The sequence below is a fragment of the Prionailurus viverrinus genome, chromosome F1 (assembly GCF_022837055.1).
Source record: "Prionailurus viverrinus isolate Anna chromosome F1, UM_Priviv_1.0, whole genome shotgun sequence".
In the NCBI taxonomy this organism is placed as follows: Eukaryota; Metazoa; Chordata; class Mammalia; order Carnivora; family Felidae; genus Prionailurus; species Prionailurus viverrinus.
Window position 1 is genome coordinate 64,970,985 of NC_062577.1, and position 17,519 is coordinate 64,988,503.

At 61.8% G+C, this 17,519-nt stretch overlaps 1 protein-coding gene across 1 annotated transcript; it reads right to left on the reverse strand.

Annotated features, from left to right (window-relative positions):
- Window positions 1-2,047: 2,047 nt before the first annotated feature.
- Window positions 2,048-16,026, reverse strand: BCAN (brevican). The gene is made up of 14 exons (XM_047840673.1): window positions 15,913-16,026; window positions 14,420-14,529; window positions 13,467-13,841; window positions 12,956-13,130; window positions 12,553-12,680; window positions 11,765-12,058; window positions 9,632-9,853; window positions 8,529-9,152; window positions 5,274-5,381; window positions 4,629-4,787; window positions 3,983-4,065; window positions 3,443-3,587; window positions 2,773-2,963; window positions 2,048-2,468 (listed from the first exon to the last, which is right to left on the reverse strand). The coding sequence occupies exons 2-14, from the start codon at window positions 14,508-14,510 to the stop codon at window positions 2,364-2,366; spliced, it is 2,700 nt and encodes an 899-aa protein (XP_047696629.1). The 5' UTR covers window positions 14,511-14,529; window positions 15,913-16,026; the 3' UTR covers window positions 2,048-2,363.
- Window positions 16,027-17,519: the final 1,493 nt, after the last annotated feature.

Here is a 17,519-nt window from a genome sequence, read left to right on the forward strand (position 1 = left end):
ACATCCAGGGGTTTGACAGGGTGGGCACGTGGTCTGTGCTGTGCCCTGGAAGGTGTCCCCTGCTCCGGGCTCTTCCCAGATGAGGTGCCAAAACCCCCTCCCCAGCCATCTCTCTCTCTCTCTCTCTCTCTCTCTCTCTCACACACACACACACACACACACACACACACACACACGGGTCAGCACTGGATTCTATTCAGGGTGCTGAGTCATCCCTGGACCGGCTCCCCCTTCTCCAGGAAGCCCAACAAAGCAGGACAAGGCTTCCGTTTCCGGCCGCCTTGCCGAAGCAGCCAGCAGGTGTCCGGGAGGGGGAAAGGATTCGAGTTCCAGCTCTGTGTCAACCTCTGGAACTGCCCTCCTGCACAGGTCGGACGGTGGCCCCCAGCCTGTCGCCGTGGGGGAGATCCAGTGACGAAGTGTTAGCCGCAGGGCTGGGAAACCCAAGCCCCCTCTGCTCGCCCCCAGGAACCCTCTGGGAAAGCCAGCTGGCCATCCGTCACCGTGAGGATGTTTCCCAGAGAGCCCCCCTTAGGAGCCCAAGGACAGACGCTGCCCCCCCTTCAGCCTCCTTTTTCCTCTTCAGGCCCTACCTTCAAAGACCCAGCTTGTCTCCCTCAACTCACAAATCCACCCGACGCCTGACATCCGAACAGCGCACGGACTAGGCAATCACAGGCAATCCAAGTACAGAATAAAAGGGGCGTCTGCTCTGGCCTCAGGATCATTTTCCTCCCTGTGGCTCGCGGAGAACAGCCCCATTCGCGAGCCTTGGGAGGCTGGGTTGTGTGGCGAGGGCAGGGGGAGGGCAGAGGGAGGGGCAGGTGAGCCCTGCGGGAGGAGAGGGGTCGTGGTGGTCGGTGGGTCTGGGAGGTCGTGCTGGATTCCCAGACACAGCTGGTCTGGGGGTCTCCGTGCACGGTGGGCAGCATGGCGGGGAGAAGCCCCCAGCTCCTCCCAACAAGCACCTGTGCTGCGGGCCTCGCTATCTCTGGGTCTTTCTATGCGGCTCGCAGCCTCTGTGATTTGCCCCCTGTCTCTGACTTTTATCAGGTTTTCCCGACTTGCAGGGAAGGACGAATCGCCCATGTGGGCGAAGGCGGTTAACAGCCGGCACAAGCAGAAGTGTGAACACCTGGCAGCGTGTGCATGTGCGCGACTGCGCCAGGGCGAGGGCCGGGACCCGCGGCAGGAGTTACCCCGTCCGGAAGGCACACGACCACGAGGCCCAGTAAGGCACAGTCCTGTACACGCACACTCGCGGCCGCTCATTCTCTCCGGTTCTGAGTGACCTCACCATCTCAACCTCCGATGACTCACAGCCCCCGGGGCCAGCGCGGCACGGCCGGAAGTCACCCTCCGCCTGGCAGCCCGCTACCCGCTTCCCCGCCCGATGGCTGCGAACCAGAGGTCGCGGCGCCCCCTGGCGGTCCCCCGGGACTCTTGCGACTCCCGGCGCCGGGCCCGGCGCACGCACGCGCACACGGCACCCTCAGGCCGACGTGCCTGAGTCCACAGCGCCCTCTGCCGGGCACGGCCTGGGAGACCTACGAGGTCACTCCTTGAGCCCAAGGCCACCGCAGGGCTGGGGACCCCTCCTCTGCTTCTCCCTTCCCGCCTCTCTTCTTCCTCTGCTGGAAGCAAGCCGTCCTGCAGTCTAACCCCCAAACCTGCACTCCCTCGAGTGAACCCCCCCCCCCCCCCCCCGTGGGAGCCTCAGAACTGGGACACCAAGGCAGCCGGGTCTCTGCTTTCTCCACGGCCCTCGGTCTCTCTCCCTCCCCAGACTGAGCTCATCTAGGTCGGCTGGACCCGCACTCTGAGCACTCCAGCTCCTTCCAGACACGCTCCCACTCCCCCGATCTCCGTGAGCTCCCAGCTGTTCTGTGCCAGGCACTGTTCTATCCACTGGCATCTTGGGGACCGCTCTGACCTCCAGAAGTTAATAAACACAGAAGGGCTGTTTATCCTGGGAGGCCCAGCCCCACCCCACTTTCCTTTTTCTCTCTCTCACACAGAAACATCAACCTTGCTTGTGCTGAAATGCAGCTTTATTTCCTGCTGGTTTGGCAGGTACCCCATCCTGCAAGCCCAGTCCCCTGGGAAGTCTGACGGTGGGCAACGTGCCCCCCCCCCCCAGGGGATGGCAAGGAGAGGGGCAGCTGAGGCACTTAGGGACCTTCCCCGAGGCCCTGAGGGGAGAACCTGAGCCAAGGCAGGGGGGAGAGGGTCTAGTCTAGGCTGGAGCCGCCCAGGTGCTTCCCACAAACCCCTTGAGGCACTGCCGCCTGGAGGGCAGCTGCACCCTCCCAAGTGGTCAACCGGTGATGGGGAGAGGGCAGTGCCGGGTAAGGCCTTGCTCCCTAGGGGCCTGGAGAGGGACTGGAAGGAGGGGCCAAAAGGTCCTTCCAGCGTCCCAGTAGCCTCCCCTGATGTCCCGGGGCCTTCGCCAGGTGCAGAGCTCGAGCCTGGGGAAGACACACACGCTCACGCTCTCCCCTGGGCCCCTCCTCCTCGTCTCTTCTCAGAGCCTGCACCCCGGGTGTTACTGCTCCCTGAGCCCCGGTTAAAGCACTGGTCTTGGCTCGGCCACTGTTCTCAGACACCGGCACTGAAAGGGACCCCAGGGCATCCAGCCCAGCTCCCCCTCTTTGCCTCACAGACGGGCAGTGATTACTCCAAGGTCACACAGCCAGTGACCGGCAGAGCTAGGACTAGAGCCCAGAGCTACTGTTGGCTAGTGCCCCCCACCTGCATCCCCCTGGCACTCACAGGCCTGCGGGGCACACAGGAGATCTGGGGGGGCTCCCAGCGGCCATTCTCCTGGCAGCGGATCAGTGGCTGGTTGCGCTGGGTCAGCCCCTCGCGGCACCGGTAACGAAGCACGGTGTCGACTTCATAGCGCCGTCGTGGGCGGCCAAACACTTGAGCCAGGGGCAGCTCTGGCGGAGGCCCACAGGACACTGCAGGGGGGACACAGTCAAGATCTGGGAGCCCGGGTCTGCGGGTGACAGCTCCCAGAGTCGGCAGGAGGAGGAGGAGGGGGTGGGCCACAGGGTGATGCCAAAAAGAGCAGAGATTCCTGGTGGACCACCTCGTTTGTTAGACGTCCCCTTGCCCATGGCCTGGGACACGTTTCTGACTCCTCTGTAGCTTTGCCCCCTCCTTTCAATTTTGAGTTTATTTATGTATTTATTTAGAGAGTGCAGGGGAGGGGCAGAAAGAGAGGGAGAGAGAGAATCCCAAGCAGGTTCCCCACTGTCCGCTTGGAGCCCCCTGCCGGGCTGGAACTCACCAACCCTGAGATCTTGACCTGAGCGGAAATTAAGAGTCAGTGGCCTGTCCAACGACTGAGCCACCCAGGCGCCCCGCCCCCTCCTTCTATACACCCAGCAGTGACGGATCCCCCTGGTGCCCCCTCCTCCCCCTTGCCCGGCCTCACCCAGACCCATCTTGCAGGTGTAGGACAGGTGGTAGTTGCAGGGCACATCACTCCATTGTCCCTGATCATGCCACACCATGACCACGCAGTTCTCCCCGGACAGGAAGTAGCTGTCAGGCTGCCCAGGGTTCCAGTTCTCATAGAGCTGGGGGACGGGGTGGGGGAGGTGGTGAGGGTTCCCGCACCGCAGCGGGGGGGGGGGGTGGGGGGGGTGGGGAGGGATGGACCTAGAGGGCCTGAGCAGGACAAGGCGGGGGTGGGGGTGGGGGTGGGGGTGGGGAGCACTAGGAGAGAGGAGACAGGGGGATGGGGGGTAGGGGTCCAGGAGGAGAAAGGACAGGTCGCGGGCTTTGGCGGGGAGGGGTAATGAGAGCCAGACTGGAAGAGAGAGAAGCGCACGGAAGGGAGGCGGGGCCCGGGGAGAAGAGCGGAGAAAGGGCCAGAAAAAGGAGGGGGAGGGATGGGGTCACTGGAGGTGGAGGGCAGAAGTGCTTGGAAGAAGCGACCGAGCCAGCTAGAGGGGCGGCCGGAGCCTCTCACCAGAGGGACGCCATCTGACCACAGGAAGTCGCCTTCGATGGTCCGGTCGTTGAGCCCGATCCACTGGTACTCGCGGTATCGACCTGCGGAGGAAGCGCGGGCGGACGAAGGTGCGCAGTGAGCCCCGCTGCCAGCAGGTGGCGCCGCTCCCCGTTACCGGCGGCCCGCGCGCGCGAGTCCTTCCCGCCAGACCCACCCCGCGCTTCCCTGCTTTCCCATCGGCCCATCTGCCCGCGGACGGGTAGAAGGCAGGGGAGGGCGGAGGGGTTGGGGAGAAGAGAAGTGTCACCAGGGCCAGGAAGGGGAAACTCTGGGGAAAGAGCAGAGGCTTTCATTGAGGTCAGAGTCGGGACCTGCAGAAGGGGGGGGGGGGGGGGCGTGCAGTCTGGCCGATGCAGGTGTACTCCCCGCGCCAACCCCAGCCCTCTCGGCCTGAAGCCCCCCTACCCACGTGTGGAGGGAGCGAGGACAGAAAAGGGAACGAATGAATGGATGGATGGATGAAGTAAACCAAGTAATGGGTACCTGAGTTAATGAGTAAGGGAGTTAATTAATTAACACACTCACGCATGATTCATGATGAGTTAATGGGTGAGTGCGAGAGAGCAGGTGACGAGGGTCCCCTCCAGCCCCGTCCCCAGCCCACTATTGATGAAGTTCTGCTCCTCGGGCGTGCTGATGCTGGCCAGGTGCGCGCCGTACATCCGGCACTGGGTCTCGGCCTCCTCCCAGCTCCTCCGGGTAGAAAAGTGCTTGTAGCAGGCGCCCTGGAAGGCGTCCCAGCCCGGACTGCAGAAGCGGAGGCCTGGGGCGCAGAAGGGTGGGCAACTGAGGCCAGAAGGGCCAGGTCCCCTGGAGGGGACTTGAGGGGGCGGGACTAAGGTGCCAAGGAGACAGGAGGGCATGAGGGGAGAGGGGGAGCCGGGAGGGGCCCTGTGCAGGGGGCCTTGACGGCTTCCTCCTCTGGGCCACAGGGACTGCCAGGGTGAGGGCTGCGGCCTCAGCCTGGGTCCCCCCAGTCCTCCACCCCAGAGAAGGGCCGCGCCCTCCTCTCTTCCCAGGAGAGAACTGGCGGGAACCGAGCACCCCTCCCACAGGGGCCGCTCCAGAAAGGCATTTCTGGTCCACTTGACAGATGAGGAAATTGGTAGGGCTCGGAGAGGTTGTGTGATCTGCCTAAATGGAGATTCAGGACAAGGCCTGTGCCCTTCCTCCCGGCTCCAGAGCGAGCACATTGTGGTGGGGGCCAGGCTCCCGATCCGCCCCCACCCCTGCCGCTCACCACACTCACCAACATCACACAGGTCCCCCCCATAGCCAGGCAAACACAGGCAGCGGACCCCCTCCTCCTCCTCCAAGCATGTCCCACCATTGTGGCAGGGGCTGGGGACACAGTCACCTGAGAGGGGAGAGAAGTGAGGTGGGCGGAGCAGGGGAGCACAACTCTGCAGCCTGAGCCCCCCAGGAGAGGGTTCGGCACGTCCACGGCCCCAACCCCCTTGTCCTGAGAGCTATCACAGCATCTTGAAGTCAGCCCAGCCCTCAGTTCCGGTTTCTCTCCCACCCTGACCCCCCCACCACCACCTGCCACTTCGGGGTCGACTCAGCCCTGTGCTGGCCATTGCGGTGCCCCCTGGCGTGGGCCCAGTCTAACAGGGGCTGGGCGAAAGTGGCCAGAAAGGCCCTCAGGACCCAACCCCACTGAAGGGAAAGATGCTGGGCTGTCAGTCGTGAGACCCGGACTCTTATCTGGCTCCTGGCTCTGCCGAGTGACATTGGACAGGTCACTCTACCTCTCTGGGCCTGGAGCTTGGTTCCCCACCGCCTTGTCTTTCTGCCGGGTCCCTGCACAGTTTTGTGTGGTTTCGGTGGGGGCTGGATGAAGCGGGAGGAGAGGAGAATCGCCACAGCAACAGTGAGGGGTGGCCTGCCCTTGACTGCTTCTGGGACCCGATATTGGGGTGGGGGTGGGGGGCTAGCTCTCCCTCTTACTCTCTGGGTAGAGTCAACAATCCCAGAAGCTGATAGTGAAGAACCAATCCCCTCCCCAGGCCCCCTCTGCAGGCCAGTCAGCCTACCCCCCTCCCCAATCCCTCTCCCTTCTTCTGGCACTCTCTCCTCCAGGCAGTCCTCTTCGACTGACACACTGCCCTGAAGGCCTGCAATCTGTTGTCTGGCTGGGTCTCCTGCCTTCTCCTCAGGACTCTCTCCCTCTGGGTCCTGGGGTGGGAGGCGGCTGCCCTAGACCAGGCGTGGGTGCTGGACGGGGCAGATTCCACTCCTTCTGGTCCAGGAAGAGGAAGATGGCCCCACAGACTGACAGTGCAGGGCTGGGCTCTCAGCTTGGGAGGTAAAACCACCCCTGGGCGGGACTCTTCAGACCACGCCATACCCCCAGCAGCCAAGGGCGAGGCCCACTGTGCTTCCCTCCGCCTGGTGGGGGTGAGAGCAGAGGTAGGGGGAGGAGACGCTGGAGTCGATTCCAAGAATTTTGCTGGGATGACCTCGCTGTTTGGGGTGAAATGAATCAGCTGTTCCAGCACCACCACCCTGTCACCTCTCCTCCTGCCAACAGTTTCTTCCAGGCTGGTAGCACCAGCTCCCTGGGCAAAGGGGGAGGGGAGGTGTTTTATTTAGCACCAGGCCCCGCGGAGGGCAGGAGTCCTGCAGCCCCTTCTGTTCCTCACCTCTTGCCTGCACCTCTGCGTTCAGCCAGCCCGCCCTGGGGAACAGAGACTTCTACACTCGGTCCCTGGTTGTCCACCCCAGGCCAGAGGTCCCTCCCCTGAACCAGGACCGACAGAGTGGGGGCAAAGGAACTCCTCTTGAAGGAACTTTCTACTCTTCCTTCCTTCCCCTTCTTGGGGCCAACTGCTACACACAACCACAGAGTTCTTCACTCCTGCTGTAACAGCAGGGCCAGAGGACATCCCTCACCCACCAGGTGGGGTAACTAAGGTCCTGCAGAGACTTCCACTGATGCTTCTCTTCCCACCAGACCCCCTCCTAACCCACACGGCACTGAACTCCAAGGCCAGCTGGGCAGGGAGCCAATAGTTGAAATGGGGGAGCCTGGGTGTGATGCAGGGGCCCCTAGCCAGCCCTGGACCATGCAGGAAGGGCTGTCGGTCCTGGGACTGGGCGGATCCCAGCCGTCTCCAGGGATCCCCACTGGGAAGCTCAGCCTTCCCTGAATGGGTAGGGCGGCTCTCGGACCCCAGAATCTAACTCCCCACTCCTCCCCCGACCTCTACGTTCCTTCTTCCTCGCCTCCTGATTTATGTCTTCGCCAGCATTAGGGACTTGGAGATCCTTTGGTTCAGGGAGGGTGAGACCATTCTTCCTAAGGGTAAGGTGGGCTTTAGTGCAGGGATTAGTGAAGAAGGGGGAGGCTGTGGGCAGGGGATGCTTGTTAGATGCCGTCTCCCTGCTGAGTTGTGCTGACGGGGGGCTGGGGTGCCTGGATGCCAGTTTGGGTCTCTGTGCTGAGATGGACTTTCTCTATCACGAGTCTGTATGTGTGGCTCTAGATGGCAGCCATCGAGATGGATCAGAAATGAATATAAGCACGTGTGTGTGTGTGCGTGTGTGCGCGCACGTGTGCGCACGCACGCGCACACACCCACACCCCCCCACACACACATTCAGGCTGGTGGGGGTTTCTCCCCATCAGGAGTGAGGGACAACCCCTCGCAGTCCCATAGACCGATGGACAGCGACTTCAGCTTTGGACTCTCAGCAGCCGGGAAGAAAGGCAGAGGAGAGCTAAGGGGAGGACGAGGGAACAGGGAGCGATGTTAGACAGGAAGGCAGTAAAGGGCGCTGGCTGAGGATGAAAAGGAGGAGGCAGAGAGGCATGGAGAGCAAGGGACACGGGCGAGCGAGGGAGAGACATAGCACAAAGGGAAGCATCAGAGAGCTGCCTCCAACACAAATCCAGGGAATGAAAAGGGCAGACAGCTGGGGTGCAGACAGAGGGTGCCAGAGTTTTGGTTATAAAGTGGTTTAATAGAGATTTATTTCCAAGGCTTGTTTTCCATGAAACAGTCGAAAAATACTTCACAGAAGTAGTCTCTTAAGGCTCTGTGGGGGTAAGGGCTCTCCTAGACCCCAGCAGCTGACCCCAGGCCTTCCTGACATCAGTGGGGTGTCTGAAGGGGAGGGAAGGGGGCAGTAGGGGAGGAGCCTGAGCCCTGAAGAGTAGCATAGGGACCCAGGAACCCCTATCACAAGAGGAAGGAGGGTGCTCTGTGGGGCCAGTAAGTCACCAGTGGAAAGCCAAGGGCAGGAAGGAGTCCCAGGTGGTCAGTGGTGGGGCTGGAGTCACGGGGTAGGGCCATGGCACTGGGGGTCGTGAGGTGAGAAATCAGAGAGCTGGTGTCCAAGGTTGGAAACCCACAGGCAGAGGTGTACAGGAGAATGAAGACGAAGGACAGGAGAGGCCGGGGCAATGGCGGTTAAAGGATCATGGGTCATGTGACCCAGAGCTTCAGGGGGAGAAAGGGGAGGAGGAGGAAGAGGGAGGTTGAGCCTTGGGCGAAGTTACCTGATGAGGGGGCCACGGCCACTCCACCTTGGCTGGCGCTGTCAGTGGGCAGCACTGGCTGAACCCGCACTGAGGTCCCTGCTGGGACAGTTCTTCCAGAATTCTCTTCAGAGGGGGCCTCCAGTTCCCTGGCACCCTCAGGGGCCCGTGTGGCTGGAAACAGGGCAGGGGTATCCTCAGAGCTCCCTGTCTCCTCACTCTCTCCTCGAGGGACCCCAGACAGCTCAGGACCCCCGGCCTCCTCCCCCACCTCTCTCTCCCCAACCGGAGTGGGAGGTGGTGGGGAGGCCAGTTTCCCATTGGTGGGAGTGGGCAGAGTCTCGGTGGGTGGCCCAAGGACCCTTGGAGGCCTGGGAGCCTCTGGCTCTCCATCGGGAGGTGGTGAGGCACCAGGCTGTAGGACTGGCCTCGCTGGTGGTGGGGAGGCATGCAAGAGTGACTCCTCTGGGGTTGGCTCAGTGGGGAGAGAGGCCTCTGGGTCTGGGCTGCTGAGCTCGCTGGGCCAGGCCCACAGGGCCTCCTCCTCTGCCTCCTCCTCTTCCTCCTCTTCCTCTTCTTCCTCCAAAGCCTTGCCTTCCTCTTCTGAGGACCCCAGGGGAGGGACGATGGATTGGCTTTCGAATTCTAGACAAAGCATAGGTGGTTCAGCACCAGGGACAGCACCGGCCAACCGGAAGAACGGAAACGGAGGAGAAGAAAGGCGGGGCTGGGGAGGGGGAATGGGAAGGGAGGCCCGCAGCGGGTGGGGGGTGGGGGAGTCCAGGAGGAGGCTGCCTCTGCTGCCACCAGAAGACCTTCAACTTGAGCTGAACTGTCATTAGCCCGGCACAAAAACATCGTCACCGTGTCTCCCTCTCCTTGTCTTAAAATTCTCTGGTCTATTTTGGGTAGGCAAGGAGGAGGAGGGAACAAAGGAGGGAGCACCCTGCTTCCCAGACCCAGAGAGTTTGGAGTAGAATGTGCCGGAAAGGCAAGGGGTGGGAGCGTACTGGAGAGATGCCCTGCATCACCGAGATGCTGGGAAGGGTCAGGGCCGTCAGGGGGCCGTAAGCCCAGGACAGGCGGCTTCACCCCTGCTTCTCTTACTAAGGGACTCCAGTTACCGAGGAGGGTCCTAGGGGCCTCCGCCGGGTCTTCTGGAGGGGACCTTGCACCTCCCCCATCCTCCACAATGGGGACGGAGTAGATGGCTCCCCGGGACTCGCTCTCCACAGCTTCCCGCGGCAGCTGGAGCTCCTCTAGGGTCTCTGTCACTGTGACAATGGCCTCCAGCCCGTCAGAGGCTGGGTCAGAGGCCTCAGGCGTGGTGGAGGGCTGGCCAGAGTCTGTGAAGAGGAAAGTGTCAGTGGGAGGTTAAACAGGTGGCTTTGCACCCAGTCACAGCCTGAACTCGAGGGCTCTGGGTTAGACTCAGAGACCACGAAATTCTCCCAGTTCTCACTCATCTTTCCTGTGGAGGACCCATGAAGACCCAGGAAGCACTGCAGGACTTTATCACTTGTTCCTCAGGCATTAATCAAGTGCCCACTCTGTGTCATGCCAAGCATTCTTCTGGGCACTGAGGATACAGTAGAGAAAAAAGCACCAAGCCACCTGCCCTAAGGGAGTTTATAACTTAGCTACGTAATAAACAAACACACATATAACGTTACCATAGAAAGAACACTTGGGTAGAATAAGGAAACAGAACGGTGGGAAGTACTACTTTAGATACAGTGGTCAGGAAAGGCTCAGGGGAGAGAGATTCCCTTGAGAAAGGACACGGAGGCAGAAGGAAGGACAGGTGGCCTCAGGACCTTGGGACACCTTGGGAGCAAGGTGTGAGGGCTCCCAGGGCTCCTGAGACTTTTGAAATGGAAGGGGCCAGGGGGCATCGCCCAGGAGAGCTGATGGCTGGAGTGCAGGAAGGACATGCAACAGTCACCACCCGAGGGTCTCAGCATCGGGGCAAGAGGGCAAAGGAAGTGGTCGTCCCATCCTTCCAAAAGCCGCTCCCTTCCAACAACAGGAGCTTTCGAATGGATTACCTCGTCTTTGGAGAAGAGAGCCAAGATCAGAAAACCAATGAAGCGGCCGCGGAACTGGGCTAAGAAAAGCCCCGAGGGCTGTCTGTGCTTAGCCAGACGTGCAAGCACAGCACGTCCTGCCCCTCCCCTCCCCGCGTCACCTGCTCCAGTGAGCCTCGCTCATGCCAGACAAGCAAACCTGTGTCCTTGCCTGCCTCTGTCCTCCACCTGTTCCCAACCTCTCCATCCAGCCCCTCTTTCTGTGGCTTCCTGGAACAGTGCTTGGCGCGTGATCAGTGTATAGACATGTTCATAATTACTATAATCATCATCATCCGCCTTTCGGTTGGCCTTTCCACAGGGACCTGCCTTCCTCTAGACTCCACTTCCCCACCGCTCCCTAGCCCCAGGCTGAAGATACTTGGAGATCTGCCCAATAGAAGTAATGCTTTTCTCTTAGTCTCTCTTCGTGCTGGGAGCAAGGCGTGTTGTCCTCCCTCAGACCGGGGGCTCCCAGGGCAGAAGCAGGCCTTCTCCCTTCAGAGTAGGAGCTCCCTGAAGGGAGAGGCTGTGTATTCTCCCTTCATTTTTGCCTCCGGCCCTTGTCACAGTCCTGCAGGCTCACACTTCAGGCCAGGACCCACGCACCCCATGGCACTGCCTCCCTGATTGTCAGTCACTGGGGGTGCCTCTGGGGGTCCCAGGCACTGCCTTCCCTTCAGCCCCCAATATAAGATGTGATCAGGAAGCCATCTCTGCCCCCCAACTGTCCTTGAGGACCTGCTCCCTGTGGGGGGGAATTGTGTCTGTCCATCAATACTCAGTGGTTAAAGATCTGACACCCTCAAGCTGAAGGTTCTGGAATCCGCCCCCCACCCCCGCCCCGCGAGGGCTCATGAGGGCATCAGGTTAACTGGAACAGACCATTCGTTGGGTTCAGAGAATGTCCATCATCTCTCTCCACTCATGCGCTGACCAGAAATGGAAACCTATCCAGCCGCGCGGTAGGGAAGAGGCAGCTTTGACCCTGGAGAGACAGGCGCTCCCCGGGGCCACACAACCCAAGCCAGAGGGCACAACCAGAATGAGGACCCTCGGTGCCCAGCCTCCTCCAGGCGAGCGGCAAAGACCTGAGCAAACCCGGACAGAGCTGGGTGGGACCAGGGGGCTCAAGGCTGTCTGACCCACAGAGAGAGGGTGGGCGCGGCGTCTGCAGGGGGGCTGGCTCACCTCGGAAGCAGTAGACGTTGAAGCGGCTGTACTTGTTGGGGAAGCCGGTCTGGTTGGGGAAGAGGAAGAGAGTCTTGACGCCAGGCAGGCCCCCACCGCAGCGCTGGCTGGGCGTGACGATGGGGTAGCGCACGCTGCCATCGGCCAGCCAGCCGGGGCTGCAGCGGTCCAGGCCGCCATCCCAGGCTGCATACAGCTGGCCCGTGGTAGCGATCTCTGCACCCCGCTCGCGGCAGTATGCCCGTGCCTCCTCCAGCGTCAGCTTGTCTGGAGGGGCCCCCAGGAACAGCTCTCCTGGTAGGGAAGAGGGGGCCGGGTCACCAGGAAGTTGGGAGCCCCTTTGACCCTGGGCTCCTGCAGAGACCCTAGGCGGGCTGGGCCTCAGTCTCCTCATCTGTGACATGGAGTCAAACATCCTATTTCAAGGTCAAAGTTCGGGTAGAGCCTCAGGAGAGATCTTATTACTCAGAGGAGCCCGACTCGACGTCCTCATTCCGAAAAGAAGGTAAGCGAGGCCCAGAGGTGCTAAGAGGCAGAGACATACACAGCGGGTGGCTGCAGAGTCAAACTCAAACTCAGTCTCGTCCCGCCTGGCGGAAGCCTCGGCCATGGACTTGCTTCCATGACTGTGTTTGGCGGGAGGGACACCGGTTGTTTCTTTGGAAACAACGCCCCTGGATGCCCGAGTGAACACACGAGGGACGACGGGTCCAGCACAGGCCCCTGAAGGACCTACAGGCAGCACCGGAGAACGGGCTCAGGCCTGGGAACGCCTCACCCCGAATCACCATTTAGGTCTTCAGCATAGCAGTAGACATCATAGAGGTCATCCGGGTCCACCACGCCATAGTTCCGGACCCCAGGGAAGCCATCCATGTCTCCATAACAGGCCTCCCGTGGGGTCTGGATGGGATACCTGGGAGCGAGTACAGACGCCTTCACCAGGGAGCCATCCAGGGATGCCCCCCCCCCCCCCCCCCCCCCGCCAAACCACATTGCCCTCAAGGTAGCCAGCTGTCTTCCCAGTTCTGCAGGGACACCCCCCAGGGCGGGGTCCTCACCTCCCTCCTTCCCAGGAGGCAGGGAGCGCCGTGTGGCTGGCCCGAGGCAGTGGGCAGCCCCCCCGCAGAGGCCGGGCCACCCGCCACCCCAGACACAACTAGAAACCCCCGGTCCGCAGCCCCAGCCCACCTCACGGTCTGGTCGGACAGCCAGCCAGCATCACACTGCTCATAGCCCCCGAGGTAGGCGGCGTAGAGCTGCTCCGGGGTGGCGATGCGGGCTCCGATGCGGGCACAGGCCTCCTGGGCCCGGGCGAAGGAGAAAGCGTAGCGGGCAGAGCCCTCCCGGTAGAGAAAGACGACCCCTGAGGGGCAGACAGGAGCCGTGAGGCGTGGTCACCCCCACACTGGCCTCCCCTCGCCCTCCTTGCCAGTCCCCTGGACACAAGGGGAGTGTGTGCTCACTCTACAGCACCAGGGGCTTAAGTTAGACTGGGCAGGATTTCCTCCACCTGAAGCCAGAAAGGAGGTGACAGAGGCCTGTGTCTACGCACTCCTTTTCCAGCTCAGTCTGTGCCTTCCACAGACTGTGTGTTTGCTCCCCCCTCAGACTGTGGGCTCCAGGGCGGGGGCGGGGGGGGGGGGGGGGGGGGGGGAGTTCGGTCCTGCCCTCCCCTCCCCCACTCCGTCCTGCCCCTCACCTTTGACCTTGACCTCCACGGCGTCGCTGCTGTCGTCTATGCCGTGCTGGACCTCGCAGCGGTAGATGCCAGAGTCGTTGGGCCGCAGCTCGCTCAGCGCCAGGGAGACGTCGGTGAGTGACGCCGGGTAGGCGGGCAGCGCCACGCGGAACCGGTAGGCCTCGCTCACCTTGACGCGCAGCCCCCGCGCCACCAGCACCTCGGCCTCCCGGCCCCCGGACAGGAAGGTCCACTTGACCCGCGGGGAGCCCAGCACGGCCCGGCGGCCCGGCGGCGGCCGCAGGTAGTGAACGTGGCACGGGATGGTGAGGGCGCCGCCCAGCACGCCCTGCAGCGGCGCGTCGCCCGAGATGCGCACGCGGAAGGCCCGGTCCTCTGCGGGTGGGCGGGCGGGGCCGGCTGGGACTCAGCGCCTGGGTCCGAAGGGTCCCCCCGCCCAGGTTTCCATGCGCCCCCCCCCACCCCCAGAGTCCTGCATCGCCACCCGCACCCTCTCCAGATCTGTCCCCAAAGTCTCCGGGTGGGCTCCGCCCCCAGAGTGGCCAGCGCCACCCCTCGATTCCCAGGCTGCACCCCAGGCTTTCTAACCTCACCCCCTGGGTCCTCCAGTCCTCAGAGTTTCCCTCAGAGTCACCTGCAGGATTTCTCCCCCTGTCCTGCCTCCCAGCTCTATTCATCCCTCCCGCACCCTAGAGACGGGCAGCCTGGCACTCCTGCCCCTCCCCAGCCCTACCCCCAAGTTCCCCCTCCCCTCCCCAGAGCCCACAGCTCATCCCTTCCTTACCTCCAAGTGTCCCAGGCCAGACCTTTCCCCACAGTGCCCCCCCCCCATCCTATCTCCTCCCTGGGTCCCCCAAGGCTGGAACGGTTTGGTGGGACGCAAAGCGAGGCCATTCCCTTCCATAGGGGAGATGGAGAAGACAGAGACAGTGACCCTGAGTGGGGTCGCTTACCTGAGCTGTCCCCTTCCAGGACATCAGCTGAGGCCGTGGGGCCCGGGGCCAGGGCCAGGGCTATCAGCAGGGGCAGGAACAGTGGGGCCATGCTCAGGCTGCTGGAGGGACTTGAGGAGGAGAGATGGGGTTAGACTTCAAGAAGGACTTCCCCCGGCACCCGAGCACGCATATCCTGGTCCAAGAAGCCCAGCGTCCCCGCCTCACTGTTAACACCCTCGTTTCCGATCCTGTCTCCCCACCAGGGATTCCTCCTCGGAACCAAGACCTGGGTGCTAGTCAACTTGCTGCAAGTTCCTTAAGCTCTCAGGGCCTTTGTTTTCTTCCTTGTAAAAGAACAGCATCATAACCACCCCGCAGGGTGTAAGGAGGCTATGTGCTTTCCACCCTAGGACCCCTGTACAGATGCACAGCGGCAGGCATACAGCAGGAGCTCACTAAATGCTCCCAGCAGGAGTGGTGGGTGCTGTTATACTTAACAATTCCCTCTGCTTTTCCCAGTGCCAGACTCCTTCCTCGAACCCAGAGCCTCCCCCTGCCCCAGCACCCCTCCAACATTCCCTTCCTGTCCCTTCCTCCCTGAGTACCACACCCCCCTGGCCTCTTCCTGGAGGGCCTCCTAGACTGACCCTGGGCATTGCACAACTTCTCTCTAGCCCAACCCCTCCTGGACCTCTCCCCACCCCACCGTTACTTATAAGGAAACTCTTCTCTTTACTCCTAGCACCCTCCACCCCCTCCTTGGCTGCCTTCTCCCTTCTTCTTCCCAGCCTTCCTTTCTGCCTGGCACGGGCTTTCCCACCGGATCCCCTGGCTCAGAAACCAGCTGGGACAAAGCCCCTGTCTCTGCCAGTCTGGCTTCCATCCAGCCTCTCCCTTCCCCCCGCCCAGTCCCAGGCTGGGGGGTGGGCTAAGGGAGGGTGAGAATAAATGGGAGGGGCCATCTCCCTCTTGCTCTCTTGGCTATCAGACACTGTGAGAACCCGGAATATTCCTCTGAAGATCTCAAAGCACTTACACTCTCATAATGGAGGGATGGGGAGGGGGGGGGTGACACTGAGAAATGGAACCCAGAGAGGCAGAGAGGGACAGGGCTGACCCAGAGTCCCCAGCCAGGCCAAGTCAGGTACCAGCCCAATGAGCCTCCAGGAGTGAAGGCTGCAGGGCTAGTGTCCAACGTCACCCTTAAGGGCCGGGCTACACTTAGGAGAGCTTGAAGACCCCGCCATGGGGTAGGTTGACCTGCAGCAGGAGGGATGCAGGTTAGACTCCAGGCAAGACTTCCTACCGATCAGGCTCATTCCCACTCCAGGCCCATTGTTCAGCCTTCATCTTCTGTGCCCTCTCAGGCTCTGCCCTCACGCATGTCTCCCCCTTCCTGAGCCTGAGCTGCTGGGAAATGTCTCCCCCAGATCCCCCCAGGGAATCTCAAAGCCCCCCCACCGCCACTGTAACCTCCATTTCTGCCACTACGGTGGGCTTCATTTCCTCACAGTCAGACTTGGGGAAGGAGTGACAGGAGCCAGATGTCCAGGGTGTCTCTCGATGGGGCCAGATCAGAGGACACGGAGACCAGCTCTGGGCGCGGGAGCACTTGGGAGGACTGCTTTCTGGAGATGAGGGCGGACCGTTTGGCGTGAGCAGCCAGTGCCTGCCGGGTGCTGGGCAGACGGTTCGCCATCCATCTGAGTGGGCCAGGCCCCGGGCCAGGCCCCTTTCTGGCGCCTTCCCTCCCCTCTCTCTGGGCTGGAGCCGGAACTGCTCACAGACTGGGTCCCAGCTCTCTGACAGGTGGCCCAGAAACCCATATATCTGGAGCCACTCTGGGACCGGCATCCCGGACCCCCCTCTCACCTCTGTTTTGAAGGTGAGGGGACAGAGGGAGAAGGTCTGAGACCGATAAAGACCTGGCCACCCCGGACTATGGAGGTGAGCCCACCCCCACCTCCGGGAACGGGGGTCACTGACCAGAGAGGCCCGGATTCTGTGGTTGTCACAATTGGCGACCTCTGCACTGTCCCCACCCCACTGCCAATCCCCCCCAAGCTTGGGCTTCAGCCCCATCCTCTGCAGCTAGGAGTCCTGAGAAAACTTAGCTGTCCCCTCTTCGGGCGCCAGCCTCGGTGCGGGCATTGGCCTCTGCAACCCCTCTGATGTCCTCTGTTTCTGTCCCCGAGAGCTCAGCCGTTTTCCTGTCCCTTCCCTTCGTGCCACACCATCCCTCTCTCCAGCTCATTCTTTCCTCCTCCGGCTCTGGGATTTCGGCCCTTGCCTTGAGTTTCCCAAGACCAGCCTGTGTCTGTGTGTGTGTGCGTGTGTGTGTGTGTGTGTGTGTGTGTGTGCACGCGCCCACGGGTACACATGCCCGACACCCACCACCTCCGTGCTGAGTGGTGAGGGGGTGCTGACCCCCCTGCCCCCCGCTGGCAGTCCAAGGTCGGCCCCATAGGAACTAGGTTCCAGTTCTCAGCGGGGTCAGCAGGAGGGAAGCTCCGAACTGTCCCCTTAGCCACGGTGTGAGCAGCAACCCGAGTGCACAACGGCGGCCGGGCGTTCGCAGGCCCCGCGGGACCAGCTAGAGAAGTCTAACATAAACAGCGAGTGACACTGTTAGGAACATCACTGCCCAGCCACCGCAGCTGCTCCTAGTTCAGAATCTGAAAGGTGGATGGTGCTAAGGCAGCCACGAAAACACAGGCGCTGGTAATGCTCCGGGGGGTGTGGGGGGCAGTGGGGGGGGGTCCGTGGGTAACTGTGTCCCTTGACCTCACTGCCGTTATCTGGAATAGAAGTCACGCAGATACTAACAGCAATAACAAAACTGATGGCAAATCTCTTGGTCCCACTGGAAGCACGTGGGCAGAGCTATTCCAAGCGGAGAGGGACGTGAAAGGACGGGGGGGGGGGGGGGGGGTCCCCCAGCCCAAGGCAGTGCTAGAAAGGAAAGCAGGAGTGGTAAACAGAATTCCGTCCACCTGAGCCAGGCCTCTTAAAAAGGCTTCCGGTGCACAGCCTTAACTTTGAGAAAAATGCTGTTACAGCGATGAGGAACCCCAGGTTCAGGGAGGTCAACTAACTTGTCCAAGGTCACACAGCAAGT

Excerpts from the sequence above, each read along its gene's own strand:
- BCAN (XM_047840673.1), bottom strand. The coding sequence starts at position 14,510 with ATGGCCCCACTGTTCCTGCCCCTGCTGATAGCCCTGGCCCTGGCCCCG. Across the intron at positions 13,842-14,419 it reads CCTGGAAGGGGACAGCTCAG|AGGACCGGGCCTTCCGCGTG; the intron begins GTAAGCGACCCC and ends GCCCACCCGCAG. Across the intron at positions 2,964-3,442 it reads CACCTGCAAGATGGGTCTGG|TGTCCTGTGGGCCTCCGCCA; the intron begins GTGAGGCCGGGC and ends TCCCCCCTGCAG.